At 39.6% G+C, this 24,279-nt stretch overlaps 2 protein-coding genes across 12 annotated transcripts in view; both read right to left on the minus strand.

Annotated features, from left to right (window-relative positions):
• The window catches only part of MCCC2 (methylcrotonyl-CoA carboxylase subunit 2), an 84,981-nt gene extending 70,506 nt beyond the window's left edge, over nucleotides 1-14,475 (minus strand). For 5 of the 6 annotated variants that reach the window (XR_007773341.1, XR_007773339.1, XM_050945268.1 and 2 more), the window contains exons 1-3: nucleotides 14,309-14,475; nucleotides 4,408-4,474; nucleotides 1,652-1,736 (exon numbers count right to left, since the gene is read on the minus strand). Coding sequence is in view for 4 of the 6 variants with exons in the window: in XM_050945268.1 (XP_050801225.1) it covers nucleotides 1,652-1,736; nucleotides 4,408-4,474; nucleotides 14,309-14,440 (284 nt within the window). In the remaining 2 variants the exon portion in view is untranslated. Of the gene's footprint in view, nucleotides 1-1,651; nucleotides 1,737-4,407; nucleotides 4,475-11,651; nucleotides 11,729-14,308 lie in introns of all 6 variants that reach the window. The other variant, XM_050945266.1, reaches the window with a different exon arrangement.
• A 4,018-nt stretch (nucleotides 14,476-18,493) lies between these two features.
• Nucleotides 18,494-24,279, minus strand: part of BDP1 (B double prime 1, subunit of RNA polymerase III transcription initiation factor IIIB) — a 78,720-nt gene continuing 72,934 nt past the window's right edge. For all 6 annotated transcript variants that reach the window (XM_050946817.1, XM_050946815.1, XM_050946816.1 and 3 more), the window contains 2 exons: nucleotides 23,641-23,887; nucleotides 18,494-21,333 (listed from right to left, as the gene is read on the minus strand). In XM_050946817.1, coding sequence (XP_050802774.1) covers nucleotides 21,208-21,333; nucleotides 23,641-23,887 — 373 coding nt within the window. In that variant the 3' untranslated portion in view covers nucleotides 18,494-21,207. The remainder of the gene's footprint in view (nucleotides 21,334-23,640; nucleotides 23,888-24,279) is intronic.

Here is a 24,279-nt window from a genome sequence, read left to right on the forward strand (position 1 = left end):
TTGAGCATTGTATCAAGAACTGACCTAATCTGATGACAGTTTGTGAACAAAATCGTGAACAAATAGATGGCACTGTCAAAGCCAAAGTTCTCAACATTGGGCTTAAGAGAAATGTTGAACACATGCTGAGTACTGTAAAGCCTATTTCTGTAGCCTTGAACAAAATGCAGGGAAATAGCTGTTTTATTGCTGACGCTATTGAAATTTGGAAGGAACTAAGTGAGATCCTAGAAAGAGAAATAAGCAATGACAGAGTTAAATTACAAACATTAAAAAAATGAATGGGAAAAGCACTATCTGCAACTCACTTTCTTGCAAATATTCTCAATACTCAGTACCAGGGTCAAACTTTAACTGTTGGGAGTTGACTATGACTTGGACATCCAGCAATCATCCCTCCATGATGCAACAATAATAAACTTCAGAGCTAAGGGTGAACCATTCAAGAAATACATGTTTGCTGATGATGTTTTAAAGAAAGTCACACCAGTGAACTGGTGGAAGTCACTTAAGCACTTGGATTCAGAGACTGTTGAAGTGATAATCTCACTTTTAACAGCAGTAGCTTCTTCTGCTGGTGGAGAAAGAACATTTTCTTCCTTTGGACTAATTCATTCCAAATTGAGAAATCGTTTGGGACCTGAAAAAGCAGGAAAGCTTGTTTTTCTTTTCCAGATTATGAACAAAGAGGGAAATGAAGGTGAAGACGACTGAGTTAGCTGCAGAAGCCAATATTTTAAGTTTCTCATGTTGACCTGGCTGATATAGTCAATTTAATTTTTGCTTTGTTTTTAAAAATACATGTAACTATTTTAGTTAAAAACAATTTTAACAAAAACAAACTTGATTTTAAAAAATTTAAATGTTTAAATAAATTAAAAAATTCATATGCTTCTTTCGTTAAAATATTACGTTTGTTGTTGAAGAAAAAAATCCAGAATACATAATGTTGTTCTTTTAGTTAAATAAAACAATCTAAATGTCTGTCTGCTAATGTTCTCCTCCTAATACAGCATGGCAAGAAAATCCTCCGAATATTAATGATTAACCTGTTGAATTGGAGATAGTTCACCTCCCAATGACTTCATAAATATCTGCTTCAATTACCTTTGGTAAATGAAATAACCAAACAATAATTCATTTTCTGATATACACCTCTACCCCAATATAACACTGTCCTCGGGAGCCAAAAAAATCTTACCATGTTATAGGTGAAACTGCATTATATCGAACTCGGTTTGATCCGTCTGAGCATGCAGACCAGCACCCCCGGAGCGCTGCTTTACCGTCTTATATCCGAATTTGTGTTATATCGGGTCGTGTTATATCAGGGTTGAGGTGTAGCTGTAAAACTAAACTAAAAAGTTTTCAAAATAAATCACTTTAAAAATGTATAGTGTGTACTTTCTAAAAATGAAACCTATATCTGTCACTGAGTTGTGAAGAATATGTATTAAGGTTATAACAAGCAACAAGAATGCACTTTTATGTAGAAATCCATGATTAAATCGAGTCTTCCTGACTAGTGATTTAAATCAAATCCACCCTGCTTGTCAGTAGTTTGGGAAACTTCGAAAAAAGAGACAGTTCTGTTAGCTTACACAACACAAAAGAGTAGTTGATGCTTTATAGCCAATAATAAATTACCCACCCTGGATCTATGAGTCTGTCAATTCTCTCTCTGGGTAACAGCTTTCCTCTTGATGTATGAAGCTTCCGTGCCTTTTCTCCACCCCCTGTGATACAAGGTCATTAATTAGATCTCCTGTACACACAAATGAATAAGTCACTATTAAAGTTTAACTTAGAATGAAAACAGATCTGAATTCTCAATCACAAAAATACAGACCCTAAAGAGACAATATATTTAACAGAGCTTATATTTTAGATGACAGAATGATCTGTATCATCATCTTAAATCAGTTTGTCATATATTCTAAGTTATTTTTTCTACATTCTTTACTAACAAAGTTTGAAAGCAAAAACTCTCAGCTAACAGAGCTCATCTACCGCTGCCTAGGGTTTCATTTTGACAATGAACTAACAGAGCACTCAAAACTTACTTTTTAGGGATCATAGGAAGGAGAGATGGACAGGAATCTACTGAGTTGTGTTCATTTCCCTATAGCACATTCTAAATTACTTTGCTGAGTTCAGTTTTAAATTGCTCAGCCGATGGGAGATTTCTCGGGAGATTACTCTAGAGTGTAGAAGACCTCACAGTTGGGGTGTACAGCATTTAACATTCAACCTACATTTCCTTTTGCTCCTCTTGATCCATTACTTCGTTATCTCACTTTGCACTACCTTAAATTATACCTCTCATTCCTTGGTGTTTAACACCATTCCAACACTTGCTGCCAGCTGACATCTCTCACCCTCTTAGTAGCAGCGGCATACACCATTTTATATTTCTTCAGAAACTAATCCCACAGATGTCAGTGAAGGCTAATTCAGTGAGAGCCATTCCTACCGATAGGGTAAAAGATGGACACTTACCCTTTAGCCACCTAATCATTTTTATATGCTTTTATGCCTTTTCAACATACTATAGACTTCACAACTTCAGTGAATTTCACAGACTGAAGGGTAAACTAATGCTCAGGAGGAATATAAGTGAGCAAGATGAAGGAGAGTGACTGTACAATACTTCGCTTTTCTCCTATCCCCCATCCGATGGAACAACACAGGAAGATTCACAGAAAAAAACAGCCCTATCCTATTAGCCATGAGCACCACTGAGAGGCACTGAGCAACATTCAATCCATTGAAATGAATGGGAGACAAGGATATACAGCACTCCCAGAAGAAAATTTGCAAGCCTGCAAGCAAGTAATAACGATAAAATTAAACTTGCAACCTTAACTCTGTTCTCTTCCAAGGTTGTGAAAGAAATTGTATTGTAAGATTTGAGAAATAGCAATTTAACAAATAAACTCTCATAATGCAGACAGAGTTGAAGTTGGAGGTCCAGCCTTGTCACAATTAGTTGTGCAGCCCTGAGGTAGTATTTTAAATTTTATATTCTTCACTTAGTTGGAATTTGTTAATTTGAATTTTACAATCATGAAGATTAATCCCTGTGTTTGTAGTTTTCCTATAGTACAAGGCATGCCTAAGTTCCTCAAAGGTCATCTTTGCAAACTGAGGGTATATCTACACAACAGCAGCACACTACTCTCTACTGTACTGCACTAAGCACTCTACTGTAGTTGCTTCTTTAATTGACAGAAGAGTTTTTTCCATCCATGTCTCCGTGAGGCAGTAGTTAAATCAACGGAAAAATTCTTCCACGAACCTAGCTGCGTCTACAGTGGGTTTTAGTTCAACATAACTATGTCTCACAGGGCACATTTTTCAAAGCCCTGAGCAATGTGGCGATGTCAATCTAATTTTTAGGTGCAGACCAGGCCTGATACAGTAATTGACAACTTGAAAAGAAGTGTATTTGCCCAGCTAACTGCTTATAAAGGCAAAAAGCATAGCACAGACTGGAATGAAGAAGGGAATATAGATGAAGTGAAAAACATATCAGTAAAAGTCTCTTATTAACAATCTTATTTGTTTAAAGGAATACTGTCATTAAATTCATTAAAACAACATACTTAGGAATTTAAAATTATTTTATTTTAATAATCAATTTTCTACTATTTATTCAGTTTGCTTACTTTTTGCCTCTCTCTGAGTTTGGACAATGAAATTAAGATACAGTTTCATTAAGTCAGCTTCACTTTCATTTAGAGTCTGTTTCTAGTCACTGTCGGATCTTTATGCAACAGCACATTGCTGTGCTATTTGAATGGCAAACACAGGGTACATTAATTTAAAAACTCCATTGCAATTTTTTTAAAATATCATGGAAATATGTTCTTGGTGTTAGATTTTTGTTAAGCTTTATTATTATTATGGCAAAATCTAGATTTTTTGAACCAAATTAGACCTGACATTATCCATTCAAAGTTTTCAGCTAATGAAAGGTACCAGAATTAGACTCAAATAGGGTTAGCCCTACATTTCAATACATCTACTGGAATACATGTGAGAAAGAATCAGCTAGCCAAGAGAGAGAGAAAATGCCACCTCAGATCACTGGCACACCCTGTCCAGTATCCCATCTCCAACCATGGCCATCTCTGATGCTTCAGAAGAAGCAGACCAAAAACCCTTCCAGAATATTTTTTTATTCATTCTTTCCTGACCCCTAGAGGTGGCTGACTGAAGCCTGAAGCATAAGCTTTTAGGAACATAAATGAGCCCTGCCCCCACTAACACAACAAACCCCATCACACAACACACTCATAAATTTGTCCAGTTTTTAAAAATTAAGATCAGTAAAGAAAAACTGTACAAAAAATAAATCCGAGGATACTTTAAATAATGTTCTAAAATCACACATACAGAACTTACCTAATCTGATTTTTTCTGCTAGCTCTTGGAGTTCAGTTACTAGTGCTTTCATTCGTTCATAGTTTTCCTAGATGGGGGAAAAAATATGAGCATTTAAACTTTAATCAACACTAACAGTAATATTTTAATAGAGAATCATGTCACAGGAAAATTTTTTAGTTACTGGTGATATCACATTGTTTGTTCCTCTTCAAAAAATTTTATATTTTCTTTACACTAATAACAATATTTCCACTTATCTTTTATCCAAGCATCTCAAAGTGTTTTCAAACAAGCCTCACAAGAGCACTAGTGGAGTTAGATTCTCAGAAGACTTGTTTTATGTTTCAGTCAATCAGAAATCAGCTTATCCATGAAAGGAGACTTCATGGGGGGGAAGGGGAAGAAGGGTGCTCAGGTTTTTTCCCCTAAGTTTTAAGTTTTGTTTTTAACTAATCATTATAACACACATCAGAAGGATTCAGTTCAAATGCTAGCTTGTGCCAAAAGATCATTGGTTCAAGTCCCAGCCTAAGGAGAAGTTAAAACTCAGATTCTCTATACTTATACCAGTTGACTATTTAGGTATAAATTAGGGCTGTCAATCGCACTGATAAACAATAATAGAATATCATTTATTTAAATATTTTTGGATGTTTTCTACATTTTCAAATATATTGATTCCAACTGCAACACAGAATACAAAGTGTACAGTGCTCACTTTACATTTATTTTTATTCCTACTACTTGTACTGTAAAAAACAAAAGAAATGGTATTTTCCCAATTCACATAACACAAGTGCTGTAGTGCAATCTCTTTGTCATGAAAGCTGACCTTAAAAATATAGAATTATGTACAAAATAACTGCATTCAAAAATAAAACAATGTAAAATTTTAGAGCCTGCAAGTCCACTCAGTCCTACTTCTTGTTCAGCCAATCACCCAAAGAAGTTTGTTTACATTTGCAGGAGATAATGCTGCATGCTTCATGTTTACATCACCTGAAAATGAGAACAGGCGTTCACATGGGACTGTTGTTGCAGGTGTCGCAAGATATTTATGTGCCAGATGCGCTCAAGATTCATATGTCCCTTCATGCTTCAACCACCATTCCAGGCAACATGCATCCATGCTGATGACGGGTTCTGCTCAAAAACGATCCAAAGCAGAGCAGACCAATGCATGTTCATTTTCATCATGAGTCAGATGTCACCAGCAGAAGGTTGATTTTCTTTTTTGGTGGTTCAGGTTCTGTAGTTTCGACATCGGAGTGTTGCTCTTTTAAGACTTCTGAAAGCACGCTCAACACCTTGTCCTTCGCAGATTTTGGATGGTACTTCAGATTCTTAATCCTTGGGTTGAGTGCTGTAGCTATCTTTTGAAATCTCACATTGGTACCTTCTTTGCGTTTTGTCAAAGCTGCAGTGAAAGTGTTCTTAAAACGAACAGCATGTGCTGGGTCATCCTCCGAAACTGCTATAACATGAAATATATGGCACAATGGGGGTAAAACAGAGCCGGAGACATACAATTCTCCCCACAAGTTCAGTCACAAATTTAAGTAACGCATTATTTTTTTAATGAGCGCCATCAGCATAGAAGCATGTCCTCTGGAATAGTGGCCAAAGCATAAAGGGGCATATGAATATTTAGCATACCTGGCATGTAAGTCCCTTGCAATGCTGGCTACACAGGTGCCATGCAAATACCTGTTCTCGCTTTCTGGTGACATAGTAAATAAAAAGAGGGCAGCATTATCTCCTATAAATATAAACAAACTTGTTTGTCTTACTGATTGGCTGAACAAGAAGTAGGTCTCAGTGGACTTGTAGGCTCTGAAGTTTTACATTGTTTTGTTTTTGAGTGCAGTTATGTAACAAAAAAAAATCTACATTTGTAAGATGCACTTTCATGACAAAGAAATTGCATTACCAGTATCTGTAGGAAGTGAATTGAAAAATACTATTTATTTATCATTACAGTGCAAATATTTTTAATAAAAAACATTCACTTCGATTTCAATTATGTCACAAAATACAATACATATGAAAATGTAGCAAAACAGCCAAAATATGTAATAAATATCAATTGGTATTCTATTAACAGTGCAATTAAAACTGCGATTAATCATGGGGGGGGAGGGATAGCTCAGGGGTTTGAGCATTAGCCTACTAAACCCAGGGTTGTGAGTTCAATCCCTGAGGGGGCCATTAAGGGAACAGGGGTAAAAATCTGGGGATTGGTCCTGCTTGGAGCAGGGGGTTGGACTAGATGACCTCCTGAGGTCCCTTCCAACCCTAATAGTCTATGATTCTATGGTTAATTTTTTTAATCACGATTAATTTTTTTTTTTAGTTAACTGCGATTAACCAACAGCCATAGTATAAGCTAAAGACACCAAGACGCTTATCAAAGAAAGAATAAAAATATCCTGATGGCCTAGCCAACATCCCTTCTTTTAATAAAACGGGCTCTAATGTTTTTGGATGTGAGTAATCCATTAATGAGCTCATAATTACTTCCCTGTTTGCCAAGGAGTCATTGCTCAAAATTATTAGTGCAGCATACCTCAGTAATTAAAGATACTATCCAGCCATGATCCAATCCGGCTTTCTAAAGACTCCAGTAAGAGTTGCTCTAGATAGATAGATGGATGGATGGATAGATGGATAGATAATAGTAGACAAAGAAAGAAGCCAATAGCTATTGTGCACTCATTCATATTGAGTTATCTTATTGTTACCCAGTTCGAAAATATAAAACTCTGCTTTAATATCAACAGAACCCCTCTGTTTAATTCTGAAAACGTAGAGCTGCCAATCAAGGTTAAAATTCCAACAGATATCTAATGAGTCTCAGAACAATAAGGCTCTCTCAGGTCAACACAAATAACCTGACTCACTCCTTTAGTAACAGAAAGGGCACTAGGGTGGTGGAGGGGAAGAAGAAAAGAAAGAGATGAAGTGTGCATATGCAGGAAAAAAGAAAACACAAAGACAATTTTAATTTTAGTAAATTTAATTTCATACTACGTCACACTCTGTCGCAAAAGATCATCATATGCATTCTGAAGTTATTACTGGAAGGTGAAAAATCAATTTTAAAATATCTTTACTGAAAAGTGAAAACATATAGTCTTAATACAGGGCTTTAAAATTTTGCCAGTCACCTACTAGTTAGAGCTGATATAAAAGATGTGTGGGGATCCATCAGCAAGATCTAAGGACACACTTTGATTACAAAATCCAGCTCTCAACCCCCGATACCAGCTCCTGGAAAAGGGTTCAAATTCTTAGCAGGGTACTCTCCTGGGACACTGCTTACATGTGCTATCTTTATTTATCACCCTTTGGCTAATGAGCATCTGATAAGATTGAAGCCTCTAACCTCAGCTGTTGGAAGAGAGAGTCTCTCTTTCACCTACTACCACTCTATAACCTACTGCAGGGGTCAGCAACCTTTCAGAAGCAGTGTGCCAAGTCTTCATTTATTCACTATAATTTAAGGTTTTGTGTGCCAGTAATAGTTTTAATGTTTTTAGAAGGTCTCTTTTTCTAGAAGTCTACAATATATAACTAAACTATTGTTGTATGTAAAGTAAATAAGATTTTTAAAATGTTTAAGAAGTTTCATTTAAAATTAAATTAATGCAGAGCCCTCCTGGACCAGTGGCCAGGCCCCGGGTAGCGTGAGTGCCACTGAAAATCAGCTCGCGTGCCGCCTTCGGCATCCGTGCCATAGGTTGCCTACTCACAGCAGCCAGTAGGCCAGGGGTATGGGGCATCTCCACAACCTTACAGCTCTCCCTGCACTTTCCAGGCTCCTGAAGGGAATAATGCTTCATTCTGATTTCAGCCTTTTTTTTTTTTAATTTTATTTAAATCCCCTCACCTTGTAAATAGCTCCAGTACCTACTTCTACTGTTCACCACTTTCCTAAATAGTAAGTATACACTGCAATTGGTTATTGCTAGTTTAACTGGTGTCACAGGATTCCCAACAGCAAGCAAAAAACTGACCAGTCTTGTTAATTTCACTGCTCTGCTGCAGCAGCTGCACAAGAGCTGTCAGCAGACTAAGGGAGCCAAAACTGCATTCAGTTCACATCCAAAAGATTCTCTTTGTACTCTTATTGATTAGTTTTTTCTTTTATCATAGATTCTAAGGCCAGCTGTGATTACCTAGTCTGACCTTCGGTATAACACAAGACATAGAACTTCACCAAAATAATTCCTAGAGCATATCTTTTAGAACAGGGGTTCTCAAACTTGATTGCATTGCAACCCCCTTCTGACAACAAAAATTATTTCACTTCAGGAAGGGGAACCAAAGTTTGAGCCCACCCAAGCCCTGCTGCTCCAGGCTGGGAGCCAAAGCCTGAGTCTCAATGCCCCAGGTTGGGGGATCCTGTAACCTGAGCCCTGCCGCCCAGGGCTGAAGTCCTCAGGCTTTGGCTCCCAGCAGTGGGCTCGGGGTTTGACCATGGGTGGTGGGGGTGGGGCTTTGGTTTCAGCTCTGAGCCCCTGCAAGTCTAACGGCAGCCTGGCAAGCCCATTAGAACAGAGTCATGACCCACTTTGGGGTCCCAACCCACAGTTTGAGAACTGCTGTTTTAGAAAAACACCTAAGCTTGCTGTAAAAGTTGTCAGTGACAGAGAATCCACCACGATTCTTGGTAAATTGCTCCAAGGGTTATTTACTCTGTTAAAAATTTACACTTTATTTCCAGTCTGCATTTGTCTAGCTTCAACTTCCAGCCACTGGATCGTGTTATAACTTTCTCTACTAGACTGAAGCACACTTATTAAACATTTGTTCCCCATGTAGGTACATACAGACAATAATCAAGACACCCTTTAACTTTTTTTTCTGTTAAGCTATATACATTTATCTCCTTGAGTCTATTACTATAAAGTATGTTTTCTAATCCATTAATCGTTTCTTGTGGATCTTCTCTGAACCCTCTCCAATTTATCAACATCCTTCTTGAATTGTGGACCCCAGGACTGGACACCGTATTTCAGTGTCAGTCGCACCAAGTCCAAATACAGAGGTGAAATAACCTCTCTACTCCTACCTGGGATTCCTATTTATGCATCCAAGAATTGCATTACCCCTTTTGGCTACAGCGCACTGGGATCTCATGCTCAACTGATTATCCACTATGACCCTCAAATATTTTTCAAAGCCATTGCTTCTCAGATTAGAGTCATCCAACCTGTAAGTATAACCTATCTTTTTTGTTCCCAGATGTAAACATTTAGTCATATTAAAACACGTATTGCTTTCTTGAGTCCAGTTTACCAAGCAATCTGGATCACTCTGAATCAGTGACCTGTCCTCTTTATTATTTATCACTCCCCCAATTTGTGTCTCATCTGCAAACTTTATTAGTGATGACTTTATGTTTTCTTCCAGGTCATCAATAAAAATGTTAAATAGCATAAGGCCAAGAACAATCCCTGTAGGGTCCCACTAGAAACACATCCATTCAAGGAAGAGGATAATTCCGCATTTACAATTACATTTTGATACCTATCAGCTTTTAATCCATGTTACAGGTGCCACATGAATTTTATATCGTTTTAGTTTTTTAATCAAAATATCATGAAGTAACAAGTCAAATGCCCAAACTTGTAATCTCATTTTTTAAAAAATCAAGTTAGTTTGACAGGATCTATTTTTCATAAACCTGTGTTGACTGGCATTAATTATATTACCCTTCTTTAATTCTTTATTAATGAAGTCCCACATCAGCCACCTTTATCTTGTCCGGGATCAAAGTCAGACAGATAGCCCTATAATTACCCAGATCATCCCATTTATCTTTTTTTAGATATTAGAACAACATCAGCTTTCTTCCAGTATTCTGGAGCTTCCCCAAATTTTTAAAATGTTATAAAATGACCATCACACATCTGTTTCATTTTTAAGCCTACAATAGTTACAACACCCCAAATCAGTGTAACTGTGATTAAGAAAAAATATTTTTTTTATTCTTTGTTTTCTTATGTGGTTCACTTGCCAGGATGCTATCTATAATCAAGTTTCACTCTTTCTCCTTTACTCAGTCAGTTGCCCCACACGTGTCTCTTTCTCACAGTATCAGGGAGATACAACCCCCTTTTTAAAAAAGTGATTGAAAAACCACAAATATTGGCAGAGGGACTTGGAAACGATACACTAGCTGAAACTAAACTCATTTTTTAAATTGACTAGATCTTGAGTTGACCACATCCTTTAAATGCTGCATAAACTGACAATTTAGGCTATGAACTTGCAAAGGCTTAAGCATGAAAATGTTATGCATATGAATTATTAAATTCAGTGGGACTACTCTCATACAATAAAGACACAGGTATGCTTAAGTATTTGCAGGATCAGATCATTTAGCAACCCCTCCCATCCCTTCCACTTGCCAATGGTAGAAGGGTTTTTCAGGCCATGGATGAATATATCATACCAAATGGAACTATTTAGTGAATTTGAGACTTGAATATCTACATTTTAATCCTAGTTCAATAACTAGAACAGTAGATCATTCTACCCTACAAAGCAGCAACAATAATACTTTTAAATCTTACCTTACGCTTTGAGCAAAATAATAATAAAAATTTAAAAAATGGAAGGTTGCTCTTAACAGTATGCATTATAACTTCTACCATATATTTCTGAACTTTTGTTATATAATGCTAAAAGGACAAGCAAGATGCCAGGCATGCTTCTCAAGAAGAAAACTGTCTTTATTTTATAGGAGTACTATACACATCTGTTGTTAATATGATAACTTCTGGATACAGCAATGCAAATCTGAGGTGGCAGAAATTACAAACTAATTCTGAAATTACTGCACGGTTGAGATCTCCTGTTGACCTCTGTTTAAAGCCACACTTGCAAAATGGCTACAGAATCCGGTTCTTTGGGTCTTTTTCCAAAATTTAAATTTTCCTTTTCTCTTTTTAAAATTACCCCTCTGGTTTGTAAGATAGTTTACATTTAGAAGGCTAACCTGTCTTGCTGAATTTACAGCCATAAAGACAAATATTAGCTAAGGGAAGTGCGACCTTCATCATTCACCTTATGCCTTCTTGTGTTTGCAATGTTATCCCATGTAATACATTTGTTTCAGACTGTAAGTGCCTCATAGCAGGGACCTTGGCTTTTCTGTGTTTGTAAAACATTACAGACACTTATAGTGCTCTATAAGTAATTACTGCTAGAAAAATGTTAACACTGTTTGCCACCTTACTGCTTGAATGACATACCAGATGCATCCACGTAAATGTGCTGGTCCAGTATAGCTGGACGTACCTGGCTTGTGTTGACGTCCCATAGGAAACTGCTGCCAAAATACATGAACATTTGAAAAAACAGTGAAAAGTTTGTTTAAAAAAAAAACTGAGTCAGGTCTCATTTTTAGTTTGAATTCTGAGGGCACACACAATTTAGTTAACTAAAGTAAAAATTAACTTTTTAACTCTTTCAATATTTCTGACTCCTTTGGTTTATCATATATACTTACTAAAGTGTCACAGTCAGCTGTTCCTTCCTCAAATTTACATTTTGCAAAACAAAACCTAAGATTAATTGAAATCTTTCTATAACGTGTTTTTGTTTGGTTGGCTGGTTCAGTTATTCATTTTGTTGTTTGGGTTTTTTTTTAATCCCAATGGAAACATTTTAAAATAAATGCATATTCCTCTGCAGGGTTTGCAACCCATATACAACAGCACTATGAATCAAAAAGTGAAAGTGATTGATTTTCAGTGTTTAAGCTGGGGGAAAATGCATGTACACAAATAGATTAATTAGTGAGAAGTAAATTGAATCCTAATATGTACAGTTTTAAGTAATCCAAGTTTACTAGTACACAACTTTGTTTGCAGTGTGATGAAGTTAACAATGCCCTTTTAAAATGATGCCCAGATTAGCCAATTTACACCAACCCAAACTTCCCATCCTTTCCAAAATAAATATATTTTTACAGATTTCCTCCTTGTTTTCTTCAGATACTGACTGACTTGTAAAAACATTGCTCGCACCCTCAGTTCACATTTAATTTCCAAGCAAAACATTGCTTCCAGCTTTCAGTACATCAATCAATGCCTTCCAAGGCACACTAACTCTCCACAACTTGAGGACTTCAAAAACTCACACATAGGTTAGGGGTTTGTCATAGAGGTGGATGAGTGAGATTTTGTGGCCTGCGCTGTGCAGGAGGTCAGACTAGATGATCATAATGGTCCCTTCTGACCTTAAAGTCTATGAATCCACCTCTGTTTCATTAGTAAAGCTATCCATCAAAGTATTACTGTGGGATCTCCTGCACAAAGCCCATTTACTCGGGCTGTACCCAGGGGTCAGAATCTGGCCATTTGCCCGAAGAGATCCCTTTGCAGAAGAATGGGACCTGTGGAAGAAAGGACGTTTAATGTGCGCTCTTAGGGCTTGTCTACATCAGAAAGTTGCAGGGCTGGTGAGGGAGTTACAGCGCTGCAACTTAGGAGGTGTACACATCTGCAGGGCACCACCAGCGCTGCAACTCCCTGTTTGCAGCGCTGGCCGTACTCCCGTTTTGTCTCGCGTGTAGAGGATCCAGCGCTGGTAATCAAGTATAGACACTTACCAGCGCTTTTCTTGACCTCCGTGGAATAAGCAGGTATCCCAGCATACCTGAGGAAGCCTCTGGTAATCAAGCTGGTCTCCTTCCCCGGCTTGCTCTCGCGTTCCCCGAACCCCGAGCAAGCAGGTCTCCTTCCCTGAGGTTTGCTGGGTGGTTCCGGGAACGCGAGAGCAAACCGCGGCGAAGCTGGTCTCCTTTCCCGGTTTGCTCTCTCGTTCCCCGAACCCCGAGCAAGCAGGTCTCCTTCCCTGCGGTTTGCAGGGTGGTTCGGGGAACGCGAGAGCAAACCGCGGCGAAGCTGGTCTCCTTTCCCGGTTTGCTCTCTCATTCCCCGAACCCCCGAACAAGCAGGTCTCCTTCCCTGCGGTTTGCAGGGTGGTTCGGGGAACGCGAGAGCAAACCGCAGCGAAGCTGGTCTCCTTTCCCGGTTTGCTCTCTCGTTCCCCGAACCCCCGAACAAGCAGGTCTCCTTCCCTGCGGTTTGCAGGGTGGTTCGGGGAACGCGAGAGCAAACCGCGGCGAAGCTGGTCTCCTTTCCCGGTTTGCTCTCTCGTTCCTCGAACCCCCGAGGAAGCAGGTCTCCTTCCCTGCGGTTTGCAGGGTGGTTCGGGGAACGCGAGAGCAAACCGGGAAAGGAGACCAGCTTCGCCGCGGTTTGCTCTCGCGTTCCCCGAACAAGCAGGTCTCCTTCCCTGCGGTTTGCAGGGTGGTTCGGGGAACGCGAGAGCAAACCGCGGCGAAGCTGGTCTCCTTTCCCGGTTTGCTCTCGCGTTCCCCGAACCCCCTTGAAGCCGCCCAACAGCGCTGCAGTGTGGCCACATCTAACACCACTTGCAGCGTTGGTTGCTGTAAGTGTGGCCACTCTGCAGCGCTGGCCCTATACAGCTGTACTAATACAGCTGTAACAATCAGCGCTGCAAAATTTTAGATGTAGACATGGCCTGAGACTGGAAGCTGCTTGGAGCAGTGGCCACCTGCTCCTGAAAGCCCGAGGTGCTCCTGGCACCCAGCAGGCGCTACCGCCACCCCCATTATATAAAAAATAATCTGAGGTGTATGTTTGCAGGGAGAGGACAGGGACATGTTCCTCCACGTTTTCCCTTTCGCTGGGTCTCCCTCAGGCTGCACGGGGCGAGGGCTGACACCACGTGTGTGGCCCTGCAGGGGAGCACTACACTGCAGGGTCCAGTGCACGGGCACCAGGGCCCCCGTCCTCGCAGTTTTCAATGGGCGCAGGAGTCGGGCCCAGCCAAGCCCCCGAGCCCGGCCTGGTGGCGAGGTTGCCCCGGCCCGGCCTACCTGGTAGAGCGGGGAGCCGGCGTCAGGCTGCGAGCCCACCGCGGCCACCCTGTCCCCGTGGTACGCGCGCGCCAGAGTCGCGGCCGGGCGACAAAGCCGCAGCCCCAGCCGCCACTTCAGGCCCGCCAGCATCGCGGCACGGAAGCTCCAGGCTCGGGGGCGGGAGCGGGAGCGGCAGCTTCCCAGGCCTGGAGCCGACTGCCCAGCCACTCCCCCCGCGGCAGCCAATGGAAAGCGCGGGGCCGAGCTGCGGCTTCCTCCTGCTGTTGGGGACGGAGCCGCCCTGCTGGGCTATGGCATCGCCCGGATAGGTCGGTCACCAAGGGCCCGGCCACCCCCTGCCCCGCAGGAGCGTGGGAGGGAGGGAGGCACTAGCCCGGGTGCACCCGGCCCCTCACACCGCTGTCGGGCCCCGCTCTGAGGAAGGAAGGGGGCCAGAGGCTGGACAGCTTGGCCCCTGGCTGCCCCAGAACTGCGCCCATTGAGCTACAGCCGTACAGCGCCTCGTGTACCAGCCCCTCGGGCAGGTCCGGCTGTCTAGTGACCCAGCCTAAATCCAGGGCCTGCCAGTTACTAATGGAACTTTAATGTCTATTTAAATCTAATGCCAGTTACTAATGATGTGTTTAAATCTGCCCCTTGGCGGGGTTAGACTGAGAGCCTGGCCTAAACTCCCCTCACCTACCACTGCAGACACAAATCTGCAGGCAGCAGCAGAGTGGAAGCCAGACTTAAAACATGCAGCTAAGACCACAAGGTACTGAACAGACCTTCACTAGTTTAGGCATTTCCCTCCACCTAACTGGTAGCTTATGTGATGTTGTAATCTGCCAGTTTCCCAGAAGTCTTTTAGGGCTGTGCAGAGTAATTCTAGGGATCTCTGTCTTCTTGTTTGGTTATTCCGTGCTGTTAGAAGCCAAGCAGTCCAGAAATGAAGAATTTTTCTGTGTCCATATTTATTGCTTCTCACAGAAACCACACTGACAACAGTTGCTACATAGGTCCCTTCTTCATGGGGGAAAGGGAGGGAGGAATGCATTTAAAGTCTGATCATTGATCTCACACAATGGCTCATTTGCATTTAACTAACAATATTTAACATCTTGTTAAAGACCATCATTTGCATTACACAAGGGTTTTTCCCTGTTTGATAAGTTACATAGTCACAGACTATGCAAATACTTGCTATCACTTTATAACGGGGTATTGAGTGAGAACAATACATGCAGCATCCTTAAGCATTTTATAAAACACTAAACACTTAAGATCTAATAAGCAAGAGTGGTTCCTAGGTATGCATCTGTAAGCTTTCAGTGAGGAATGGGGCCTTGACATAGGCTAGCATCTGGTCTGCCAGCATCACAGGTGTCTGCTGAAGTTATTGATGAATGGTGTGAGAAAGTGTCCAACTGCAGAGGAGGAAATAATGCTCTCATCCATGGAAACCTTTAGGAGATGATTGCAGAGTACCTTCATGGAAGTTTCATCAAGATCTCTCAGGAGGATTCAAAGGACATCCCTGGGTACATAAATTGCTCTGTATGCATCCTCCACCCCACCGTAACTGTATAGGGGAATGAAAAGCTGATAATTCTACCTCTCTATTGGACCACTACCTTTTCTCGTACAAGTAGATTAATTAAAACGATTGGTAGCTGTGTCCTAATAAGTTCAGGGAATCATAACTGTAGTGGGAAATAAATTTAAATACTTACCCAAGGTTCCTTCACCTGCATCTGGCTCACCAGTGCTCAATTGCAGGGACTGGCTCTACTGCAGTGGAGGTCCTGGCTTGTGGCACAGCCTAATCACCTGTCCCCCATACTCCTCCTCCTCGCTGTTTGTGGCAGAGGCCTGTGACTCGGGCTTCTCGGAGGTTTCCACAGTGGCACATAGGCTGGCAGTAGGGTCTCGGCCAAGTATGGCATGCAGCTCTTTGTAAAAGCAATAGGTCTGCGGCTTGGCCCCAAATCAATGGTTGACCTCCCTGGCCTTCTATAATGCCTGCCATGGTTCCTTGGCTTTCATGGAGCACTGCTGCTTGTCCCTGTCAAAACCCTTTTCTTCCACCCCTGAGTAATCTATTGCAGATGTTGACATTTTTATGGCTGGTTCAGAGCTGTGCTTGCACAGCCTCTTCTCTCCACAGGCCCAGGAGATCCAGTATCTCCCCTCTAGTTCAGGCAAGAACACAACTGGAGTGCCTAGCTACCATGGGCAGCTGGGCCATTGCACACAATGGAGAGCTGCTGGGTAGGCTCACTCAACTGATCAATCAAGAAAAGGCATTTAAAAAATTTACAGGGGTTTTAAGGTGGGGGAGGGGGCCTTCCAATCTACATGTCCCTGGGCAGTGGAATTCACAATTGTGACCAAAGTAGTCAGTGTTGGACAGTCACTGGAGGACTGTTAATGTCAACACAGGTAATGCAGCATCTACTCACACTGCAATGACCTATGTACATCAACCCTGGCTCAACGCCACTCAAGGAGATGGTTACTATGTCAGCATAATAGGGCACTTACAACAGTGGGAGACAACTTTAAATGTAGATATGTGCACAACCAGGTCAATGCAAAGCAGCTTACGTCAAACTAACTTTGTAGTGTAGATCAGGCCTAAGAGTAGGATATTTATCCAAATTAGAGTTTCAAAAGGGATGAGGAAGGCAATGGTGGATCAGGAATTCAGTGGCACCTAAAGGATATCAGTGCTTTCCTTGTGACATAACTAGGAGAGCCTTCTCCCTAAGTTTATACACACACACACACTCCTCTAACCTGTGTAGATTAGTCACTTTGTCACTGATCCCTAGTGCCTATCCTACTGGCAAATAACCTTCTCTGTTGCCATCAGGTAAGTGCAGATGTTGATAAAACTATTGTCTATTGATATCTCTGATCCAGTATTGGAAAAAAGCTTTCTTCAACTGGCATTTGGGTCCTGATTTTCCAAAAAGAGGCTGTTTTCTACTTGTAGTAACAAACTGAATTAGTTTCACATTGCAACAAAGTAAATGTATATTGCGGACAGTATTTTTCTGTATTTTCTTTTATTACTGAAGATGTATTTGAATACGATTCTTTTCAGTTTTATCCTGAAGAGAAAAAAATACCTTGATATTGTTTATTCCTACAGAAATGACTTGTAAAAATGCAGCATTATAAATTTGTTGCAGGAGTAAATAAGATAATGAGCTGGAGGGGACAGTCCCTTAAATATAAATACTGTAGCTCTGGTAATTCAATATGGTAAAAATTAGTGAAACCTTTCAGCTGCTTTTTGTAATTTTATATATAATGAAAATCTTACATGTGTGTGCGCGCACACAAGACTTCCACAAATAGAAGTCCTTTTAAAAGAAGACTGAAAGTATCTATCTCTCCCTATACTGATCATCATATGCCCAAATGTAACATTGTTACAGAATTACTGGAGTACAGTCTAGTGCTTAAAAAAAGATTTTTGCATGATTAATTTTTCAGATGGAATTATACAAAATCAGATTATAAATTTATAGCATGGACTTCCACATTCCTCTCTTCCCTACACCTTCCGCCCCCTCCCCCTGCAAAACAAAAACAAAAACACACTTTAGAAGGGTCTGGGGACATGATCTGCCCCTAATATTTTTGTAATTTTAATGAAAAGTTAGTCGGGCTGAGGGACGTACTAGCTGCCGCTTCCAGCAGCTCCCATTGGCCTGGAGCAGCAAACCGCAGCCACTGGGAGCCGCTCGGATGTGGCAGGTACACAAACCGGCCCAGCCCGCCAGAGGCTTTCCCTGCACAAGTGGCGGAACAAGTTTGGGAACCACTGGTCTTGAGTATTTACATGAAGAAAACATTGGAACATTTTTCATACTAGAAATATCAGGCTCTAAATTAAGTGGCTAATGGAAAAACTAAAGTTTTCAAAATGAAAAAATTAAATGTAATTTATAGCAATTTTGTAACATTCTTTTAAATATGCCAATCAAGGAATAAAATCTACTCACCCACCCTTACAATACTGTAAGTAAAATGTTGCAAGGGTGAACGGCAAAACATAGCATTAGTGCTAATGTGGGAATCTTAGCCATTCAACTCTCATTACCTTTAAAAGTTTATTCTTTTGGCTCATTATAAACTTGTTTATTGCTAAAAGCTTTGTGAAGACAACTCAAGTAAAATCAAATACACAAGTGATATAAAAGTATTTATTCACATAATTTACATATAGAACAGACTGTTTTCTTTGAACCTGAAAGCTTACAGATGAACAATATTACATAGGATGTTTGTCAAAGAACTCTTCAAGGAAAACAGTCCTTTGCCACATCTTAATAGAAATGATAAACCATTGATCAGTGGAACTTAACACAGGATGCTGTTCTGTTTCCTTCCATCACTATGACTTATACAACTTTCATATCCAACATGGAAAACACACGTTATCTTATCTCTCTAAAGAAATAGGATTCACTTCAAAAAGAGACTGATAAAGTGCACATGGTTTGCTGTGAAAAAACAACAAGAACAAGGTCTGCTGTCCCTTCCATCTATTAGGGATAAATAAGGCACCATAAATTTTGTAATGTCTTTATAATTTATGAAATACAAATTATTTTTGCCTTGTCATTTGAATTGCATCTGAAATACTATGAATGAGTATTTACCACTTTAGTAGGTACTTAGAGTACATTATTTGATAGCCTCCTCCTCCACAAATCAATTTTGAGAACATATTAGTGGGGGTGATCTAAGTGGTTTACCTGATTCTAAAATGCAACATGCGGCATAAAACAATAACTAACAAAATATTTGCATACAAGAACCAGACCCTACAAAATGTACAGTAGCCTTAGCTACATGTATACAATGTTAATCTTTACTGCAATGTTTACAGTAGAAGGAGAAAAAACATAAAAATGGGTATTTCAAGTTAAAATGAAATAGTCAAACCATGAGACACTGGCCAGAAACTGGACATGTGATTGGATCCAGTTGTACAGTCATTTTTTAAATTCAAGTTATCATTTACTTGAAAAACAGGGGAAAACCATTCTATTGTAGGATAGTTTTCCCTTTCCACTGTAGCATTAAAATTGTAATTGCTTCTCATATTTAGCTGCTATAAAGTAAGTGATCTGGGCTTCTACTTTAATTATTCCTAATAGCGGGTCTAGTTTTGATTATTGTTCCAGTCTTGAGGGCACCTTTAGAAGCTACAAGTCAAAAATAACTTCTGAAAAGAAAAATTCAAGTCTCAGCAAGTGGTTTAAGAGAAATCTGATAATCATTATAATTAGAAAATAAATTATGGATTTGCTAGTAAATCACCATCTAACTCTACAGAGTAGATATTTCTTTGCAGAGGGTGGCAAAATAATCTTAAAAAACAGTTTGAGTACCAAATTTAGCAAAATATTTTAAATTACTCTCTCATTCAGAACCATTTTCGTTTTGGCAAGACCCATTCACAAAATACAAATTAAAAGGTAGAAGCACAACTTTAAGGTAAACAAACATATACTGTACTATGCATTTCTGATTGACCTGTGGCAAGTGAAGCTAGAGTAAAAAAATAACTGGTTTGAAAGGGTGTTCAGAACTGTTAAGGAACATAATTAGGGATATACTCATCTTGAGGTATGTGACATTATGTAAATCTCATATTCTGAAAGTACCCTTGATCTCCAGTGGCAAACATTTAATCAAGGAGAAAAATGCAGACTTTATCTAAGTCTAATTTAAAATATCAACTACTCATTTCAAGAAGTCAAGACTTTAAGAATGAAAATATACTGATCTTTTCGAAGAATGCCTGATTTTAAGATTGAGACCATGGACTCTTAACTTGTCATGGCAATTTTTCCTCATTACATAAGTGGAAAATTAGTCTTCATGTGACAAACCTAATACCACCCTAAAAACTAAGTTACACGGTGCTAGTGAACAAAACTTAGACAGGAAACATGAGGAAAACCATTCTAACTTAACAGTTTCAAAGTAGCAACTCCTCAAAGCATCCTCACTCAATAGTTCTGTGTTTGATTCTGCTCGCAGTTACTCTTGATTTATTCTAGGGCAATTTCACTGACGTCAATGGAGTTACACGACTATATAAAAGACGGTGCAAGAGCAGAATCTAGCCTATTGTACTAAATATTTAATTTAGAAAGAAATCAGCATTTGCAATGGGAGATACGTTAATCTTTTCCTCACCCCCAAATCAGACAGATGAAAAAGGATTAACGGGATAGCATCTTTTAATAAATTAAAATTAAATAAATACAGTCTCATGTTTATCTCTGTACATTTAAAAGGGATTAAATATTTTGTTTTTAATCAGAGCCTTTAAACTTACGTACCTGTGAATTTGTCATTACAAAAATACGTAATTTGGAGAAGACTATAAAATAATCGATAATAAAAAACATTTCTATGTATTTACTACATTAAGCTTTTAGAATTGCTTCTCTATCTATAGAGATAAATATGAAGGTTAATTCTCCTTCCTGGAGTGAAACTTCACAAAAAGAAGTATAGCAAATAACTTTTATAACCAGCCCCACAAGCTTCAGCATTATGATTTAAAGGGATATTGTCATGTGGATAGTCATTCATTCACTGCACTTCTAGAAAGTAGTCATGCACCCAGCACCTGCATCTTGAAAAGTTACAGTGTAAGCCAACAGGTACTGTTTAGTCTCATCATGCCAATCTAGTTCTTAAATGTTTGAAAATGCTCAGATCACCCAGAATGAGAAAAACTGATTTTGTCTTCCAACAATGCTTGTTATTCTCCATTAGTGAGGCTGGTAATAAATTAGGACTAAGGAAGAACAAAGGAGAATTCACAGCAACTCATCTATATACAGTTCTGCTGTTACACTGCATTCTTGGATCCCAGAGGTTTATTCTGAATCATCCACCTCCATAAAGATATCACTGAAAAAATATTCCGAGATTCTGGTTGGCTCCTCTTCTTTCTCCTGTTGTTTAGTATAGGAAGCTTGCGTATCAGAAAACTCAGAAGAAACCTACAACAAAATAAAAGGCTGCATTTACAGGTTTGAAATCTACTGAGATTTGTTGTTTCTCATGCATCAATGCCTCATCTTGTGTACAAACTAGAGTCTTCTGGTAAGTTTCAGCACTCACTTAAAATGTAAAGGCAATAGGCCTTCCACTACCAACATAAAGATGATTTCCCCAAGCAAAATTGTTTCAGAGAATAATTTGGGATACACCAAGTAAACTAGTACAACCATCCTTCAAATCTTATATTAATTTACTCGGTCAAGTAGATTAAAGAATAATTGTTACAGGTAATAGCTTGATCAGTTAAAATTAAAGATATAAAACATAATGGAATCCTACTCTTGAGTGGATGCCCTGAGCATAGATCTACAAAATCTCACAGGAGGGGTTCATATCCTATTTCTGCTAAGGTAATAATGGAAATTTGATCTCAAGCAACAGTGGTGAGTAAACTTGTACAGAGAAGACCATGTGGCTGCTTTGCAAATTTCATAGATATATACGAATCAGAGGCAGACATGTAGCAGACATGCCTCTCACAAAACATGAGATGACATAACCCTCAAAACAGTTGTCAGGCTGCTGCAGCAAGACCCAATCAGATATGGTTCTCTTGGAAACAAACACAACATAGTGTCAAGTAATAAAAGCTGTGTGGACTTTGAGAGATTTAGCATTTCCAAATAAAAGCCTAGGGACCTTTTCATACACAGTTTTGTCAGGAAGGACATTCAAGTTAGCGAGAAATATTGGCAGGACAAGTGACTAAGGCAAATCTCCAAAACCACCTTTGGGAACAATTTTTGGGGATTTAATGGAGGTTTCAAACAATTATCCTTATCTTGTGTTTTAGATCTTCAAAGAGCTTTACAAACATTAACATTAATTTTCATTATGATTTAGAAGATAAAACAGTTCATCTGCAGATGGCTCAGTGCTCCAGTGTACCAAGGACCACTCAGATCTCAAAACCACAGAGGCAACCAGCTGCTAAGACATCAAATTTATACACATCCTGCCTCCTCAAGGACTATTGGTGGCATAGATGCTGTTGGTGCTAGGTTAGTTGGAAGTCTGATGAGCTGTACCTAGGACTCGAACACAATCAGCTAACGACTCATTCTCTTGTCACTGACAGAGCTTGGTGCTTCAGCAAAAGGTGATGCATTGGTTAATGAGTGTCCAGCACACCAGCAGCATGTGCTTAGACACTAAGGTCATCTGTATGTGTGAAGTAGGAATCTAGTTCTCTGCTTCTATGGCATAGGACAGAGTTAGTGGCCTATCACCTTTGCAGCTGGTGGCAAAAGCACATAGTCTTGTTATCAAACCTAAGGTCTTAACTTTAAGGTCTTTGAAGACTGAGCTAGCTTCGTATGAGACTATAACAGATGTCACCATGAGCCATCAACAGATCTTTCTGGGACTGACTCACTCACAATCATGATGAAATCTTACCTCACAGTCAGCCAGACCTGATCATTTCTGAGGCAGACACGAGAGTCACATCTCTGGAAGTTATGGTGAAAACATACACAAACATTTTTAAAGTGCAAGGCAGCTAGTCTGGTCTACACACAAACTTGCACTGAAATAACTAAATCTTTGTTATTTTGGTGCAAGTCTCTGTGCAGACACTTATTTTGGGATACGTGTCCTGTTTCACTTTTACTTAATGTGGAAAATGTAATGTGACCTCAAGAGATCAGAACAGATAGTCTGAGGAGATTTAATATTAACAAACACTGTCTCCTCCTTAAGGAGAGGAAATAAACTCTACAAATGAGATGGGATATAATCAAGCAGCTGCATTTTTAACCGTTCAGTTACGGCTCCCCCCTGTGCTTTGCAGGAAATATAAAACTACACAGCGGGCTCCTTTAGGTAAAGTAGCAAATGGGGAATTTTTAGAGACGTCAGCTGCCTGGGTTTGCTCTCCATCTTTTGTGCTCAAAGCAGTGACCTCAGGTTCCTGATTTAAGATAAAAGTGGGAGACAGAAGCTGGGAGAAATAAAATATGATATAAAATGAAACATTAATTCCAAAACTTAAGATGCCTTTGCTGTTATTGGAGCATTGCTCTAAGAGTCTCTCCAACATTTAAAAAAAAGTTGACATAATTATGTTTTTTTCCTATCATTCAACATAGTCCTTTTGTTCAGCTTCACAGCATACAGATAAGCAAAAAGAGTCCACAAATCTATAAAAGAATGTCACAGTGATCACTTCGCACACGCACACAGTTATCTCCTAGTAGTGCTTTACATTTCATATAGACATGATGTTCAGAGGTAACTGTATGTACCTGAACTGCAGCAGTGCCTATATTCTCACATTCAGCAGATGTCAGCATGCTTGTAGAGGGAAGGGAACAGGACTCTTGTGTGTCGGTACTGTTCTCAGAGGATGGCGTGGGTCTTTTCAGACTTTGCTTTGAGGCAGCTATGAGAGGTTTTTGGAGTCTCTGTCTATTCCCTTTAGCACCCTCTCCAGGTTCAGCATTACTTGATTTGCAAATTAAAGATAAAAATCCCAGAGGTCTTCGGCCAGCCCTATTCAAAAACCACAAAAAATAATAATAAAGTTTCAAGGTTTATATACATATTGTCAAGCTTGCTCAACGAAAATGGAGTAGAAATATTGTTTGTATTTAATGAGAGTTTGACTTACAATCTAGTGGCTAACACTTATAAAATTATACAAAGATGATTAAAACATTCTAAAATAAATAATTTGGAATAGGTTAAATCAACCCCAGGATTTTATTTTTTTTGTTTTGTTTTTTATTATCTGAATTGGAAAAATATCAACATTTTTGCCAGATTATTTAAGCAGCACAGAGTTGAGAAAGCTCCCTGTACAGCTGCAAAAGCCTTCAACAGCCTCCACGCCAGCACAATGTGGGAGATGGAGCCTACCATTCACTACTCAAGAGTGGCCAATA

Source organism: Gopherus flavomarginatus, chromosome 3 (genome assembly GCF_025201925.1).
Source record: "Gopherus flavomarginatus isolate rGopFla2 chromosome 3, rGopFla2.mat.asm, whole genome shotgun sequence".
Taxonomy (NCBI): Eukaryota; Metazoa; Chordata; order Testudines; family Testudinidae; genus Gopherus; species Gopherus flavomarginatus.